This window comes from Marmota flaviventris, chromosome 16 (genome assembly GCF_047511675.1).
Source record: "Marmota flaviventris isolate mMarFla1 chromosome 16, mMarFla1.hap1, whole genome shotgun sequence".
Lineage (NCBI taxonomy): Eukaryota > Metazoa > Chordata > Mammalia > Rodentia > Sciuridae > Marmota > Marmota flaviventris.
In genome coordinates this window covers 18,235,319-18,253,147 of record NC_092513.1, presented here as the reverse complement: position 1 = coordinate 18,253,147, position 17,829 = coordinate 18,235,319, and the positions used below count along the sequence as shown (strand labels likewise).

General features: G+C 35.7%; 1 protein-coding gene across 2 annotated transcripts in view; it reads left to right on the top strand.

Moving 5' to 3' along the window:
- Wdr7 (WD repeat domain 7) overlaps positions 1-17,829 on the top strand; it is a 326,007-nt gene that overhangs the window by 251,196 nt on the left and 56,982 nt on the right. For both annotated transcript variants that reach the window (XM_027949032.2, XM_071602717.1), the window contains one exon: positions 11,805-11,904. In XM_027949032.2, coding sequence (XP_027804833.2) covers positions 11,805-11,904 — 100 coding nt within the window. The remainder of the gene's footprint in view (positions 1-11,804; positions 11,905-17,829) is intronic.

The following is a 17,829-nucleotide window of genomic DNA, read 5'->3' as shown; positions in this document are numbered from 1 at the left end:
CTTGACATATCATATATCATCATTTGATTCAAATGGGGTATGAATTCTTATTTTTACCATGTGTACAGATTGCAGGATCACAATCCACGTTTATACATACTGCCATACTAGTGTCTGTTGTATTCTGCTGCCTTTCCTATCCCCTTCCTATCCTCCTGTTTTTTGTTTATTTTCCATGTAATGAGTATTAATTTAAAAACTTTGCTTTAGCCATTAGGCAAATTTTCTGCTTCATTTTAGTAAAGTATGGCTTCATCTCCCATACTGTGTATCTCATCATACTCCCACTCCTGTTTTCCTTTCCTTATTACTCTATTATATTCTATCAGCTTCCATAAGTCCTTGATGAGGTGTGTATATGTTATATATGTGTAGACATATATATGTGCATAGGAAATACACACAGTTTCAATTTTATTTCAAAAGCAATGAAAGCAAAAACAGTCATTGTAAACATCATATCAGCTATGGTTATTTTCTAAAAATAAAAACTTCCTTGTACTAACTGAAAAATTCTAGATCTTCCTGGAGTAGTTTATGTAGCTGTAGATATTTTCCTATAATATATCACCAATAAAAGATATAAAAATCACATAATAATAACTGTTATATAAACTTTATAGTCATAGACTTAAATATTTCCTAATAATTCACATTTGAGCTCCAGGGATATAATTAATAACTTAGTGGCACCTATTAATAATACCAGAAAAATGACTGAGATTTCACTGCCCTTGAGAGAATATAGCATGTGATTCTTTCAAAACAAAGTTATACAAAATAGTTCTATTGTCAGATTTTTCATCGCCATTACAAATAAGACTTTATTATTATACAGGAATTAAACTGCATCCTTTTTAGAACACAGATAACAGCATGTCAGAAATGACTTCCTGCAGATTCTTTGACATCTATCTCATTGGCCTTTGCTTTACCTTCATCAGTCTCTGAGGTGATCTTCAGAAGGCATCATCCAGTACTCTAGATAATTACTGTAGAGACAGAATGACAGAAGGTTCTGAGTAATACACATTTAATTGCCTGGAATATAAATAATACAGCATCTTCAGTTAAAAATACCCTAGACAATAAGACAGTAGAACTAACTCTTCAAGGCTTGAAGGAGAAACATCACTGAAGTTTCATCAGAGTTTGTTGTTAAAAGTGGTTATGAGGTGCTGTATTTCTGAATTTAAATCCCCTTGTGAAGCTTGTCACCTACCAGGCCAGTTGACACCAAGCATGCTATCTTTGACTCAATTTGATGTTTACTCCCCTCTAGGTCATCATACCACCCTGACTCATTTTTGGCCACTCTTGTTTGATTCAGTAGCCTAACATGTGAAAATATATAGTGAGTATACTTTTGGTACACTTTATGCAGATGATACTGAAGTAAAAGTACTCGTGGAATTCCAAAGGAATTCTTAGTATTCATGTTGCAAAAGTATTCTTTACTGATGGTGGAATACAAGAGATTTGAGCTCTTGTAAACTACTATCAAAGTTTAGTTAGAAATAAAGATAGGGCTGGGGCATTGCTTAGTGGTAGAGCACATACTTAGCATGTGCAGTACCCTGGGTTTGATCCTCAGCACCAAAAAGGAAAGGAGAGAGGAGGAGGAGGAATGGAGAGAAAGAAAGAGGGAGAGAAAGGGAAAGAGAAACAAAATACTTCTGTAGGTATGACACAAGTAAGTTTAAGGCTTTTTTTATTATGTTCTTCAGGATTAGTAGTGTAATAATGAACAACCAGAAAAAGAATAAGGGATTTTTAAAATGAAGTACAAATTAATGGGAAAATAAGATCACATTTACATAAGCTCATATTTGTGACTTTGAGTCACTTAGAACTGCACAGTCATGCACATTGTAAGTAGTTTGAGAAAGGAGGCCCGTGCCTTCATTTCTTGCCCAGTGCCCTAAAGCAACTTGGAGCGGGCTCCATCTGGCCAAAGACCTATGCTGCAGGACTCCCCATTGGTCCCTATATCATATACTCATGTTGTTTTAGGTTGAGGCAATTTATTTGATGTGTAACTTAAAGTGATTTAATTTTCATGCTTTTAAAAGACTTGCCAAATAAATAAATTCACAAATACAAAAGAAAACCTTTCTTAGGCTCTGTCCCAATTTTTAGTTCAGAAAATATGAACACTCTACATAGAACACTCAACTCTACAACAGTGGTTGAATAATGACACCAGCTATTTGGCTCCATATGTTCAGTCCTTAATTTGTTTTACTAGATCTAGGCACCAGTTTTTGCACTGAAGGAGTAACCTTGCTGCAATATTTTCATAGAATTGCAAGTTGCAAAATTTTAGATCTGGAAAGCACCTTCTGTAATGAGTCCCCTCCTCCCATCCTTCCTTTTATGAACAGGCAAACTGAAGGCTTTTTTGTGCTGACAGACCAATGGGAAGCTCAGCTCTACTGAACAGATCTCACACCTGCCGTGTGTTCTGCAGGATGAGATGAGTGTCCCCGCCCAGGCATGGACGTGTCAGGGGACGCACAGAGTTGTGCCCGCCCATCAGAAGATGACTGTTGATTTGTCCAAGCCCAGGCTCCTCCTCTCTCACCTCCTCTCTCACCTCCTCTTGGACCTTGCTCTTTAGAAAACCCTTTTCTCACTTTTACCCAAGACTTCTCTGTGGCATCTCTTTCTCATCCCAGGAGCATGCTTATTATCTCTCATTTAAAAACCTTTCTTTCTGTCCACATCTTCTCTCCCTACTGTCTAGTCTCTCATCTCTCCTCTTCCAGGAAGAGGAGTCTGCACTCTGGACACTTTGTCGTCTCTCCTGCTGTCTCGATCTGCTGGAGACTGACTTTTGTCTCCAATATTTTGCTAATCTCTCCCTCCCTCTCTTTCTCTCTCTCTCTCTTGTGCACTCACTCACTCTCTCACTCTTTCCAAATCTGAACCATTTTTCGATTTCCACATGCTTTTCACTCTTCAAAGTAGTGGTTCTCCTTTTGGTCTCAGGATCTCATAAACATGAAAAAAATCTAAAGAGATTTTGTAAAGTTTCTACCTATAGATTCTTAGTGTATTAGAAATTAAAAGTGAGCGATTTAAAGAGTAATTACAGATTAATTTAAAGTTACAATAATAGACTTGCTTCATGTTAATAGAAAACATTTTTTGTGACAAATAATTACTTTCCAAGACAAAATAAATAAATACGAAGAAAAGTAGCATTGTTGTACATTTTCATAGAATTTTTAAATGTCTGGTTTAGTAGAAGTCAAGTACAATTTCATACCTATGCATGTTTTTAATTAGTTGCAGCATGTAGTTTTAGTTGAATTATATGGTGAAAATTTGAAAATTTGGCCTCACAAAAATATCTAATTGAAAAAAGGAAGGATGCTATAATTTAATAGTCTTTTCGGATAATTTCACATCTTTAACACTACACCCAAACTCAACATGTGGTTATTTTTAAAGGTTAGTTCCAGTGGAATCTGCAATCATGTAAGTTTTTCATACTGTTAAATTAAATCCATTGGTGTGTAGAACACTTTGACTCTTATACCCATGCATAATTTTGCAATATTTTGTGCTGGTCTTTGAAAATGCCCCACTCCGAGGAACTTCCTTATGAAAAGCTCTCTAAATCCTGTCCTTTTAAGTTTTTATGGAGACTTCATTGCATAGGTATGATTGAAGCATGGATGACCATGTAGAAAGGTGATTGGGCACAAAAGTTGTTATCTGATGTTTATAGACTGGGAAAACGCTGAAGGCTGTGGGCAGAGCATTCCCCCATGGTAGAGCACTTGCCTAGTATGCATGAGGCTGCATGCATGCTAAGCAACTGCTCTATCATGGAACTTCATCTCCAGACTCTGACCTATGGATTGGAGTGATAATGCTCTGTCAGTGAAGGTTCATTGATTATAGCACAGGTGCCACTCTGGAACAGGATGCTGAGGGTCCGAGAGGCTTTGTTTATGGGGGGGTGGGGGAGTAAGGGAACCCTCTGTACTTTCTGCTCAGTTTTATTGTGAACCTAAAACTGCACTAAAAAATAAAGCATTTTAAAAAATAAAAGCATATCATCCACTCAGTATACTGAGTCTGGAAGTCAGTGTGAATTTCATTGTTTAGTTTTTATTTTTAATGAATCAGTATGTCATTTTTAATCACCAAATGAGAACTTGTAATATTGCTTAGTCCATTATGGATTATAGCATCCAGTTATTTGGAATACAACACTAAATGGTGTTTATTTTTAGAATTGAAAACTAATATGAACAACTATTTTAGTTGACTGGTTTTAAATATATAAATAGCCAATCTCAGTACCAGATTACAAAATAAGGAAAAAAAATCACTCAAGAAATAGGACTGGAAAAGATGGAATGCAAGTGATTTAATAAAGTTAAAGTTTTTAAGTACTCCTTTGACTTTTCTTAAACATTCCTGAAAGTATTTTAGAATCCATTTGTTTTTTCCGCACGCATTACTGTGCATCTGTCTTGTGTGCCTTGCTGGATCTGTGCAGGTGGCTGGGCCACATCAAAATAGTCAGGCAGTCCCTGCCCTCACAGGCCTTGAATTGGGCTTAGTAGAAACAGAGAGGTAAAAGCAGTGAAGTATCACAAACACTGGGGAAAAGGAGGCCCAGGACAGAGGACCAGATGCTCTGATGGAAGGACAGAATGGAAGGAGTGAGGAGTTGTGCAGAGGAGAAAAGAGAAGAACTGGTAATGATTCAGAGGAGTTTTAAAAGATGAGTAGCATAGACATTCTTCCGGCACACAGGTCCTGATTTCAAAATCTATGCTTATTTTAGTATCCCAAACTGACTCTCATTGAAGGAAATATTATATTAAATGCTATATTGAATCTCTGAATAAATGAACACTGATTACTTTGCAAAAATTATACTGGATATTCTCTTACAATGCATATTTTACTTCCAAGAAAGAAGAAGTTTTTTGTTGATAGAAGCATTCTGTACATAGAACTGAGTAGTACATTTAATGGCTTGACTACTTTGACTTCTCGGTACATATTAAAGATGTAAGTAATGGAAAGATGGGAACTAACTTTAAAGGTCTTGAGGCAAAAAATATATATATATGATTTTTCTTCAAATGGATAAACCACCCAACTTTTAGTAGTATTGATATTGAAATTTAAAAGTGTTTTGTAATTGTTTTCCTGGATTTTCAGGTTATCTGTGAATTAATCTTCATTTGAAGGCATATTAATAGTTTTTATACATAAAATGTGCTTCATATCAAAACATTTTCCTTCACCTGTTTCCTATAATTAAAATATGCTTACTAATTTCTGCTTGCATTAAAGTATGTTAGAACTGTGGTGCCCCATACAACCATTATAAACATGAGGTCAGTCCATTCCTATTCATGTGGGAAAAATGTTATAGAAAAAGACATTTAAAGAGGGACTAGCCAAGTTGCAGAAGAGTACATAAAATAAAATCACATTTTAAAAAGAAAACTGTAAATCTAGATATTCATGCATGTACCTGTATGTATACAAAGAAAAAAAAAAGTCTGGAAAAACGCACTCCAGTATAGTTCTGATGGTTATCTGGGAGGGGGTGGTGATGCATTAACTGGTAACTTCCACTTTTAACAATTTTACAAAGTTTATGGGTTTTTTTTCCTCAATGTACATTCCTAGAAGCATATATAAAACATGTGCACATACATATGTGTGCATGTATATGTATATTAAAATTCAAATGAAAGAACTAAAAAGTAATCACTGGGAAAATAGTAAAGTTATAACATAGATAAGATACAAAAAAGTCAAGGTAAAATAAGCATTTATACTTTTCAACTGAATTAAAAACCATCTAATCCAACAGAAAAGTAAAAAGTTTATATCTTCAGAGATGGTGTACCTTTTCTTAAACTTTGTTATTATGTAGACAGACTGATTGATTTTGCTTTTCAAGTGAAAAGCTGAATCAGCCTTGTTCACCCTAAATGGGCACTTAAAGTCCAGTAAGGAAATGCACACAGTCTGCTTTACAACAGTGCATGAGCTCATTTTTAAAGAAACTTCTCCAAACCTGTGGTTTGTTCTCATCCCTTATGGTGATAACAATAATGCAATATAAAACAGTTCTATCCTAACTTCCAGTAAAATCCTTAAACTAGTAACCATTTTACAGTATACTTTTGATAATAATTGTAGATAGTACTCTTGTACTCACAAATAGAATTCCCTCTAAAATCATTCTAATTCATTTTACCATTCCTAAAACCTCCCCAACAGATGGCTGTCTCTCATTATTAAAGTTCTTCATATTAAAATAAAACAAAACAGGGATGGAGGTATAGCTCAATGGTAGAACACTTAACTTGCAAGAGCAAGGGCCTGGGTTTGGTCCCCAACACCACAATACATAGATGGGTAGATAGACTGAAAGAAAGAATAAAGCAAAACAAAATTCTAGACCTTCCAGGAGTGTTTATTTCATTGAATAACAGGAAGAATATTTACTTTTGAGCCTTTTTAAAGTGCTGCAGAGAAATAAAATCCATATTATTTATATTAGCAAATATAGATTAAAACTAAAATTATCTGTACTTTTTATCAGGTTATACTTATAAATCACAACTATTTAAAATATGTAAATATTTAGGGTATTTGTTTCCCCTAATTAATTAGCATGTTATTAGCACTTACTTGCCTTAGGAAAATAGCATATTAACTACATCTTGTTTATTCTTTCTGTAGTATATATTCAGAGATGCAGATGGCAATGATGATGATAGTTACTAAAGTTAACGTTTATCATAGAAAGAGCTTACTGTCTGCCAGGTACTATTCTGAGTACTTTGCTAATATGAACTCATTTTAAGTTCCAACAACCTTAGTAAGTACTATTGTCATTCCCATTTTATAGATGAGGACACCAAAACATTGATAATTTAAGCAGTTTGCGTATGCTTACACAATTAGCACAGAACCAGGTGAGACCAATTTCCCATCCATTGTGTCACATAACCTAGACATGCATGATATTTTTCCTTGCAGAAATTTCTGCTCTATGGACAGTCCCAGAAGCATTTCCAGTCCTTTCTTCAACACCCTGGCTACAGGGTGCTATGCTAAGTGATTTTTTTTTTTTCTCAAAAGGAAAGTAATTCACATATTAACCACTCAGCAGGAAGTATTTTTGACTATTCATAGTATGCAAAATCCTGTTTGGGAAATAGTAACTATAGTTACTATAGTATCACCATCACAGATTAAGGGATTTCCATTTGGTCTTTTGAACTGGTGCTCTCCACTGGAATAAAACACTTCTAGAAAGTATTTCCTCATATTTGCATCCTTCAGAACTAATAGCATCTCCCCGTGAGCTGATGCCTTAACTGTAGACTTTGATATATATAAATCTTCCAAATGCCTGTCCACAGAGTCCTGGAATTCTGGGAGGTAACTATGAATGTGTTCTGTAAAGGGCTTTTTCCTCTACAAAGTGTTCCCTTGAAGGCAGCTGTGGCATCACTGAGGGTACTGACCAAGGCTCTGAGGACCTATTCCTCATCTACTAGGCTAAACTCTTCATATGCATGGCACTCACCTTGTACTGTCCAGCCAAAGGGGTTGGGACAGTTGGTAGTCACTGGTATTTTCTTTTTGGTCAGAGTGAACTAAATGTTGCTGCCATACAGAAGTCCTGTCATTCTTCTCTGCAAAACCAGATTGCCTGTGATTTGGGCTCAAGTCTTTCTCCATGGTATATTGGGAACATATCATGGATATTTCTGTTTCTAGTATGCATAATGGATAAAGGACATGGTGTGTTGTTGATTCGATTTTCAATAATTTTTAATATTAATAATGAAATCCGCATATACATCCTTCAGAGTATAACCAAGTGAATCAATCCAATTGGCAAAAAAGTAGGAAACCTGATAATACCAGAAGCCGTACCTTGTTGGTGAGAATGTAAAGCATTTTGGCATTTTCTATCAGAATTTAAAATGTGCATATTCTTTGATCCTGCTCTGGTGAATTCATCCTATAAAAATAATCACTAGGTATCTAAGATTCCCTATACAATATAACCTAACCACACATCAGAAAAAAAAAATGAATTCAGGTGTGAGAAGAATTACCTGAGATTCATAAGAGAGGCCTAAGATGAGAGAGAATGTCTCATGAAGTCCTGAGGGAAGACTACTGCATTGTAGAATAACTGAAATATGATATCATTCCTATATTAAGTTAGAAAAAGCTCTCCAAATTCTTAACAGCAGTTACTTTTGGTGTGAGAAGGAAGATGTACTTTCTTTTTTTATATATATAAGTAATTATTATGTTTTAAACATGGTGACCTGTAAAGGCATCCTTTATCTAGATTACCTAGAAACAGGGCCCCAGTGAAGTGAGGCCTTTGAGCAGTGGAGATATTGGCCCAATTTTCAAGCAGAGGGAGCAGCAATGTCACAGCCCTAAAGTGGGAACCATGTGAACATATCCAAGAAAGTGCAAGGAGATTTCTATGCATAGTGAGCCAGAGGAGGAGGAGATGAAGTCTGAATGGTGTTAGGGTTTTGAGGGACAGCTGTGAACAGATGAGAGAGGGAATGGGATTCATGGTTGATGACAAGGATCACCCTGGCTGCATGTGGACAGCAATGGAGGTTGGAGATAGTGGCTTTAAACTGTTGGGATGAGACCACATCAGTCCCAGGCCCAGCAAGAGATGTTTTACATCATCACTCCCATCAACTTTCTTCTCCACTTGCTTGAGTACTAATGTTCTCAGGTGTTCTTTTGGCCACAAAATAGAGGAAAACAGTTATTCTAACTTGAATGTAACAAAAGGATTCTGGCCAGCTTATTACCCATGAAATTCTTCACAAGTGACAGATTATCATCATAGAGAACTGGAGACTAAGCATTTTCAGAAGGCTTATTAGCACACATAAAACCCCAGAATTTTAGAAGAATTTAGACTTTACTGGGGAATTAAGTCAAGACTAGCCTAATCATAAAAACTATGATGGACCTCCCTTTTCAATCCATTGATACCTTCAAGGGAGGGGGCAGTTAATGCATATCTCACCATCCTTAATCTCATCAGCCCCCAAATGAGAAACTGGCTTCAGGAAGAACTCTCCTCTAGGGGTATGGCGGGCCATGGAACCCTCTATAGTGATTGACCTACTGCAGCCAGTTCCCAGAGTAAGCTTTGTGAAGTGACTGTGTTCATGCCACAGATTTCTTCTCTTAAGAGAGCCAGCTATAGCCGTGCAGTAATGCACACCTATAATCCTTGTGGCTCAGGAGGCTAAGACTGGAGTATCGAGTTCAAAGATAGCCTCAGCAACAGCGATGCACTAAGGAACTCAGCGAGACCCTATCTCTAAATAAAATATAAAATAGGGCTGGGGATGTGGCTCATTGGTTGAGTGCCCCTGCGTTCATCCACAGTACCTCCCCCACCCACAAAAAAAGAGCCAGGTATAAAAAGTTTATTAGAAATCACAAGATAAAAACAGGCCATGAGACCTTCACTGTCCAGAGTTCTTTAAGATATTGTTTAGGAGTCTTAGTCTAGTAGTAAATTGCAAAGAATGAAAAATGCAGACCTATAATATATGGTCCTTTCAGGCAGACTAAAGATTTGATACCAAGAATAGATTTGATCTTTTTTCTCCCATAAATAATAGTGTTTGAAATGATGTAGAAGGATGAGGTTGATATCCAGAACATAGAAAATGGGAAATGTAACAAAAACTTTTTAGAATCTGGCTTGAATAAGATTTTGTCTACAGAAATGTATTTTACCGATGTTTTGTTTAGAAAAGGATTATTTTAAGGGTGATTATATATTCACTTTTGCCAAAGGATTGTGGCAATATAGCTGTTAGATCTGTGCAAATAATAGATAAAGCACTGCTGCAAATTTTATTTTCCTATGGCCATTAGCTTACACAGAATAAATATTTGTTAAAACATTTGTCAGATATTAAATTTCATGTTACCCTAATAGGATATAATTACATATAAGTGTTTTTTTTTTTACAGGCAGAGATGTTGATATTGACATAAATGTAGATTCAGTAATAACTAATTCTTAGACCACTGTAGTTATTGAATTACAAAACAGTAAATGTTTTTAAACTCTTCTAAATCATTTTCATTTTCAAATATAACAGCATTAGATTTTTAATGTGAATTTCCACTCTCTGTTGAGGTAGAGTAATATAATGTTTTCTATTGGAAAAGTTTAAAGAATTGAACTTTTTATTAACCACTTAATAGCAAGGAAAGCTTCAGAGGTTTCGGGAACTTTCTTAACCTTCCTTCCCTCAAACCAGTGTATAAGGAGGACAGTGCTATTCCTAACACAACCCCACAGGCATTCTGAAGTAGTGTCTTCCATGGGACGAAAGTGAAGCCTTGACTTTCTACTAAAGGGAAAAGAGTTGGTCATTGGGTGAGGCTTGGGCATGGGACAAAAATACTGTGTTTCATCCATTACTTGGTAATAAGTAACAAACAAAAAGTTTTAAAACTTTTAATAGTTTGTTTACCAGATTTACAAACTATATATGAATGTCATGTCTGCAAATACCAAAAGGGCCCTATCAGAATGCTCCCATTCTCATGTTCAAACCTGTCTCTCTCAGCCTCTCTTCTATAATTTCAGAAATTTCTCATGTCCTAATAGTTTTTTACTCTACACCTACTTCAAGAAAGCATTAGACAAATGGTATTTTTTTCCTGTCCCGTTTTACCTCCCCCTCCTCCCTTTCAACAAAATAGAAAAGTTAGTTTAGTCATATATAACCAAAGGAGGAAATGACAAGTAATGAATTCAAAAATTAATGCAAAATTCTCATAAATTTTTAGGGTAGGCTGTTTGTTCACCTTGACAACTCACACTGAGACCATAGAACTGGATAATGTGATATATATTTAAAACTCTTTGCAGTTATAGAATCATACCTGATTTATACTGCTAATAATTTTTACTCTTATATTCAGACCCTAGCTATAAGAACTTGAAATCAGTATGATAAAGCATAAATCAGGAATTCATTAATATAGCCTTGGAATCTAATCTGGGTAAAAGAAAAACAAATTATAAAACAACCTCTTAAAGCCTTCAAAATCTTCCTAAATACTATTTTTAAGTAGTACAAAATAAATAAATATCAAATATTTTATTCATACCACCTCTAGCCATAGTTATCATTTAGATTAACTGGTAATTGTAGAAAATCTAAAGAATTTGCCAGGTAACTTTTTTGCCAATGGATAGCTTTCTAACTTCATTCTAAATTACTAATGAGAACTTTAGACATAATTTTATGTAGCCTTTTGTGATTGTTTTGCTAGAAAGTATATTCCACTACTGAATAATGTTAATACCCCATGAAAATATAATTGAATATGTAAGCTTTTTCAAAATTTTCCCCAATTCTATTCAAATGAAAATGTTTGCATAAGTCATTGTTGCAAAATTGGATTTTCAGAATTAATCTTAGTTTGTATTTGACTTATTGTTTGAGAAATTCAAGAGTATTTATGATTATAAAGTTGTTTTCTATTGAAGATACCTAATAGGCCTAAATGATATTGTGCATCAGTTTTCTTTCAAAGGATTTCCATGAATTACTAAAATTAAACATTCTTGAAAAATTTAACATTTATCATAGATGTGTTTCTTTAGAAATATATATCAGACGTGGCTTTAATCTCTGAAATGTGATGCTGTACACTTCCATGTGCAGGTCATCTCACCTGGCTTTTTGTTTTTGTTGTTGTGAAAATGTTCGATTCAGGTTCTACATGGTCAGCTATTATGAGAGGAGTCACAGAATAGCAGTTGGAGCACGCCATGGTTCAGTGGCCCTGTACGACATCCGGACTGGAAAATGTCAGGTAAATAAATCATCGTGACTTCCTCTCCATAAAGTGTGGAAGTTATTGAAAGGAGAAAGAGACCAGCACTTCACCAGTTGACGTGCTGAGCTGCTGGAACATTATGGATAATGCTAAAGGGATCAATAGTTTAATGAAGGACTCAAAGCATATAGAGCCCCACTGTCTTTATTCACTAGGACTGAAGGGCTGCCACAGATGGCTTCAGAATAGAGCCCAGAGTGAGGGGGTACTGCTCTCCAGCAACTTTGCAGTACACCTCTTCTTTTTTAAACAAGGTTTTCTGGTCTCCTTAATTTTGTCATGAGTTTTCTGAAAAAAAGTTGATGATGCACGGGTATGATATAATGGTTGAACAAAAATTTATTCTCTAAGTTAAATGATTTATTTACATGGTAACAGGTGTTTATTTAATTGCAAGACAGTAATCTAGTCAGAATTCATAAAAAGAAAAAGCAATTTCATTTAGTAAAGCTTTATTAAAAAATAAAGTAATGCTGTCTTTGAAATAATATTACTTTGTATACTTTTATAACACTTTTTATGTTTTTATAACATGTTACTCTTTATTAAAAATTCATCTTGGTTTTGATCTTGGTCACCTTATTCTCAAAATATAACAGTTAGATAGACAGGGCTAGTCTAGCCCTACTTTAGATATAAGGGAATTGAAGCTCAGAGCTTTAGTAGCTTTATCCCAGAGTCACATTAGTGGCTAAGGGCAAACCAGACCTAGGCACCATTGAGATGGCAAAATTATACCATTCATTGATAAATAGTGCCAAAACAGCTTCTCGCCCCAATCCTCTTCCTCCTTCTCCTCCTCCTTCTCTTCTTCTTCTCCTTGTCCTCTTCCTCCTCCTCCTCCTCTTCCTTTTTATTGATTCTTTTTAGTTCTACATAACACTAGGATTCATTTTGACACAATCATAAAAGCACAATAGATAGCTTCTTATGTTTCATTGTAGTGTTTATTAATGCTGATATATTTACCTGTCTTGTAGTGTAAGGAATTTCCAGAAAGAGTATGAAAAAATTAATGAGGAGGTGACTAAAATTTTAGGCTGTCTCTTAAATGCAATAAACTGTTCATTAATCCTCCAAAACTTCCCTGTCAGCTTTCAGTGAAATAGTTCTAAGAGATGGTAACAGGTGTTGGGGTAAAACATTCAACAGGCAGACAAGTTTGGGAGATCTGTTTGAATATTAAGCACATTTATTTGTTCAGACTCCTGAGATGGTCATGTGTGAATGTGCTTTGCACATAGATTATGCACCATTGCTATACTTATTAACTGTTGGATTGTGTTGGCATGTGTAAACCTCTTATCCCATGACATATTCCTTTATGCTGGGCTGTCACTGAAATCACTCTGAATGCTTGTCTAAAAATTAAGTTACACGATATTTATAATATTCTTTCAGAAGAGAGATTCTTCAAAGAGCATTTTCAGACTCTTAAGACAAATATTTTTCTCTTTTTAAACCTAACTTTTAAAACAGATATATAAAAATTATATGTATTGATGGAGCGCCATGTGATGTTTCAGTACATGTGTATGTTGTATAGTGTTTAAATCAGGTTAAACATCTTTATTTCCTCAAACACTAATCATTTCTTTGTGGTAAAAACATTCATATTCCTTTTTTCTAGCTTTTTAATTCAGCACATTGTTATCTATAGTCACCTTACTGTCCAGAACACACTGGAGCTTTCTATTTCTATTGAACTGTAATTTAGTACCCATGGATCAACCTTCCCCAATTTTCCCCTGTCCTCTACTCTCCGTAGCTTCTGGTAACCACCTGTTTTTAAAACAGTGTGAAAAATTGGAGTTTATTAGACTTTGAGAGAAATAAACCACAAACATCTGCAAGGTAAAGATGGGGAAAAAAATAACAGGAGACCTTGTAAAGCTTCAAAAATGAACTGAAGAAATTCTAGAGAAGATTCTTCATTATCAGATGAAATGCAGTTGCCACTGGCAGACAGCCAAGTGAACCAGTGAGTGCAGTGAGCTAACCAAAAGCAAGCTGGAGGACAGCAAGTGTACACTAGTGACCAAGGACCAAAGTGCACTGAAGTATACGTTGCTTTCCATTTCTCTTCCTACTAAGTGGTCTCAGTGATGAACTCAGTAATATACTGAAAACGTTAATGTTTTGAATACCTTCTTCTTTTCAGCTGGTTTACTTGAGATACACTTACCAAAGTCATTCTTTCTTCAAAGGAATTTGAAATACCATATTTTCTGTACATTATTTTGATGCATTATTTTAGTGTCCCCATGATTTTTTTGTACTTCATCTTCTTGATTTTAGTACCTAAAATTATCATTAGTGTTGCTAGGGTGAATAGCCTTTACTTTCCCATTTTGTATGAAGGGAAAACCTACCCTTTTCTCTCTCATCATTCTGTGAAAACACAGCTAAATCTCCAAGATTTATCTTAACTACTCTTGCCAGCTATCATTTATATCCAGTGACAATGAACCTTAAAAGATTCTCTTACTTCTTTTATTAATGTTGTAAGATTTAAGATAAAGTGAGTGAACATCTGAAACAGCATATAGTGTAGGTAGCGTGCTTAGAAAAGGTGTTTTAAGAAGTGAATCATAGGATCATTTTGAACTAGGAATGCGGTAAAGCATTTCTTGAAAAATATTTTGGAATCAGTTACAGGGACAGTGGGGTGATTTTTCTAGCATGAGCAAAGACACAGAGATATAACATAAAAAATTTAGAAGGGATATTTAAAAAATTTACCTGATTATAGGAATAGGGTCCCAATAGGTGGAAATATAAAGTCTAATGCCTTAGATGGAATAAGGGTCAGATATGTCTCTTGCTGTAATTAGATTTGCTGGTACAGAATAAAGGAAAAATTAAGCCCCTTTATCTTACCTTTTGACTTAAAAAAAAAAAAGAGAAAAGAAAGAAATCAATGTTCTTTTGATCTGTTCCTCCCAGACTTGAAGAGGAGGTTATACAAAGCCATAGGATGAATATGATGTAACTATCTGGAACATGAATTTTACAGAAGTTAAGAGTTGGCAAAGTATGGCCCAAATCTGTCCTGCTGCCTGTTCTAATAAGTAAAGTTTTATTGGAACACAGCCACACTCATTCAATTATGCATTGCCTACCACAATGGCAGAATTGAGTAGTTGGCAACTGGCAAAGAACCTTTGTGATCTGAAAGCTAAAAGATTTACTATCTGCCCCTTTATAGAAAAGGTTTCCTGACTTTTAACCAAGGTGATTGAGGAGGAAGAGTTGACTAATTTAACTAAAAGTGATTTAGAACATTATAGTGTAATGTTAAGAATAATTAGAATAGTAAGAACAATTAGAAAGATGTGTGGGTTTGAATCCCATATCCACCACTAATTAGCTTTATAACCTTGAGAAAGTCTTCTGACTTCTCAGAGCTGAAATTTCCTCATCTGTAAAGTGGCAATAGAAATAGCACCTATTATTGGGACAAGTGTTAAAGAATTTTTTCAAAACACTTGTTGAAGATGGTGAGGCGGTCTTTATCAAGGAGGACCATCCTGATAGGTATGGGGACCACTGCAACAGGGTCTTGCAAAGCAGAAGGATTGGTTTCTGACTTTCACAAGGAGCAGATTGAGGTCCATAAGTGGAAAGTTACTAAGAGGAAGCACGCAATGTAGGGGCTTTCTGCTTAAACTTGCTTAGTAGCATTTGTGGCCAAGTGTAGGCTAGAGTGGTGAGATACTAAGGGTGGGGGGTTTTCTCTAAACTGACTTAGGGGATTCTTTCTTAAATGAATTCAGCAAGAAAGACAAAGAGGGAACCCCAAGGTCAGGCCTAGTCAAGCAGAGGACTCCAAAGAACCTAATTCAAGTCTCTGCCAGAAGTAAATAAGGTAATTTATATAGATACTTAGCTATCTTGTAGTTAGTATCCTGTAAGTGTGACTGTTATCACATTAAAATAAATTCAGAAACATACTACATTATAATTAAATTTCATTAATACTAGAGAGAACTTTAAAGAAAAAAAAAGTGCTAAGAACTCACTCTCCTGACTTAGAAGTGCTTTGGTGCAAGTGGAGGCAGCTGCATGAGGCCATGTGTGGGTGTTTTTCCAAAGCCTCTCCTGCCTGCAGTGTCAGGATCTTACAAAGCAGGAGAAGGATTGGATTCTGACTTTCACAAGGAGCAGAGTGGGGTCCATAGTGGAAAGTTACTAGACCCCAAGGTAGGGGGTTTCTACTTAAACTTACTTGGTAGTATTTGTGACCAAGAATAGGCTAGAGTGGTCAGATACCAAGGGTGGGGGGTTTTCTCTACTGACTATGATGATCAGAAACAGATGGGATTCAATAGTTAAAATTCTGCTGTGCTGCTGACTTCAAAACTGCTAAGCAATTTAGGAACGTACCTGCCTCAAATTTCATTGAATTAAAAAAAAAAAATCTAGGACCCTTTTAAATGCTTAAATTTTGTTGCCAAGTTGCTAAGCAGGCAGATTAGAGCCCATGCCTCCCTTGTGCTCTTCGAATATGTATTTGGTTAAATCGAGACTGAAAATCCCCTCTGGTTTGACAAACGTGATCTCCTATCTCACTGATGTCCAGTCCTTTTTGAATCCATCATTTGTAACAATTGCTGACTCTGTGCTGGGTTCTCTTGGGTTCATGTTAGCTGGTTTTCCTTATGAAGTTTGCACCGTGTCACTTGGAGGTGCCTGATCCACTTTGGTAAATCCAGGCTCACTTTCTTACCGTGCTTTGGCAAAGCACTACAAAAAAGCAGTGATGTTTGAGAGAAAGAAAATAAGCCTGAAGGCTTCTCCTTATCTGAAATTATGTTTTAAAAAACTTTGTTACTGAAAAGTTTGAGTAAATGCCTTAGAAAACCTATTCTTAAAATCCCATATTTATCTAGTGTCTGGTACATAGGAGAAATACAATGAAATACACGTTGATCAGATTTTTAAAATCCTAACTCTTCAAAATAAAAAAATATATTAAGAAATATATTGTAATATGATAAATGAAAACAAAGTGTGCCTAAATTATATAAAAATATCAATTTGGTATAGTTTTATTTCAGTATGTTAGAAACACTCATTAAATTGTTTTTCTTTAGGGAGAATATCCTATCCTTTTAGAAATAGCATAGAAAAACCTTTCTTTTGAGTCAAAACAGATATATTTCTGTAGTAGACCATGGCCAGGCCTGCCATGAGCCAGATAATGAAGGAAAAAAAAAAATAGAAGCTAAGGTTGATTTTATGTGTGTAACTGTGGCAACTGTGGCCTCGTTGTAATCCCTCACAGAGAGGACATTAAATTCTGGAATGCTGATGTGTGCCCCATCACATAGCCTGATGTATACCAAAGCAACAATCCTACAGCTCAAGCTCCTGTGACCTTGAAGATTACTCCATGAGGGATGAATGCACTGACCTCTGCACTTTCCATGTACCTCCATGAGAAAAGGCGGGGTGGGAGGGAGCGCGGCAGAATACTGAATCCTTTTAGTTGTACCCTTATCCCCCGAATATCCTCTGTCTGTTTCTTTGATAATTCAGTAGTACAGAAGTGAAATCAACCCTGAACTCTGCCCACATCTTTTTTCACCAGTCTGTGAACTCTGGCTTACCCAAATTTGGCTCACTTTCGCTTCTCAGCCAACAAGATGTCACAAGTAGTCCACAAGGTCACTACATCTGCTAAGCATGTACTTAAACGCAAGAGAAGACCAGAACAGGCACAGCCACATTAAAGTTCATATGGAAGATGAGGAAGAGTACCTTAATGTTTTATTAAACTCTTCTTCCCTTTTTCTTGTTTGGTTTTTCCCTCAAATACAAAGTAATTTTGATGACTGGTTTTCTTGGCCTTTTTTGACATCTTATTGTCTCAAATTCAATGTGTCAGAAATATCTCTA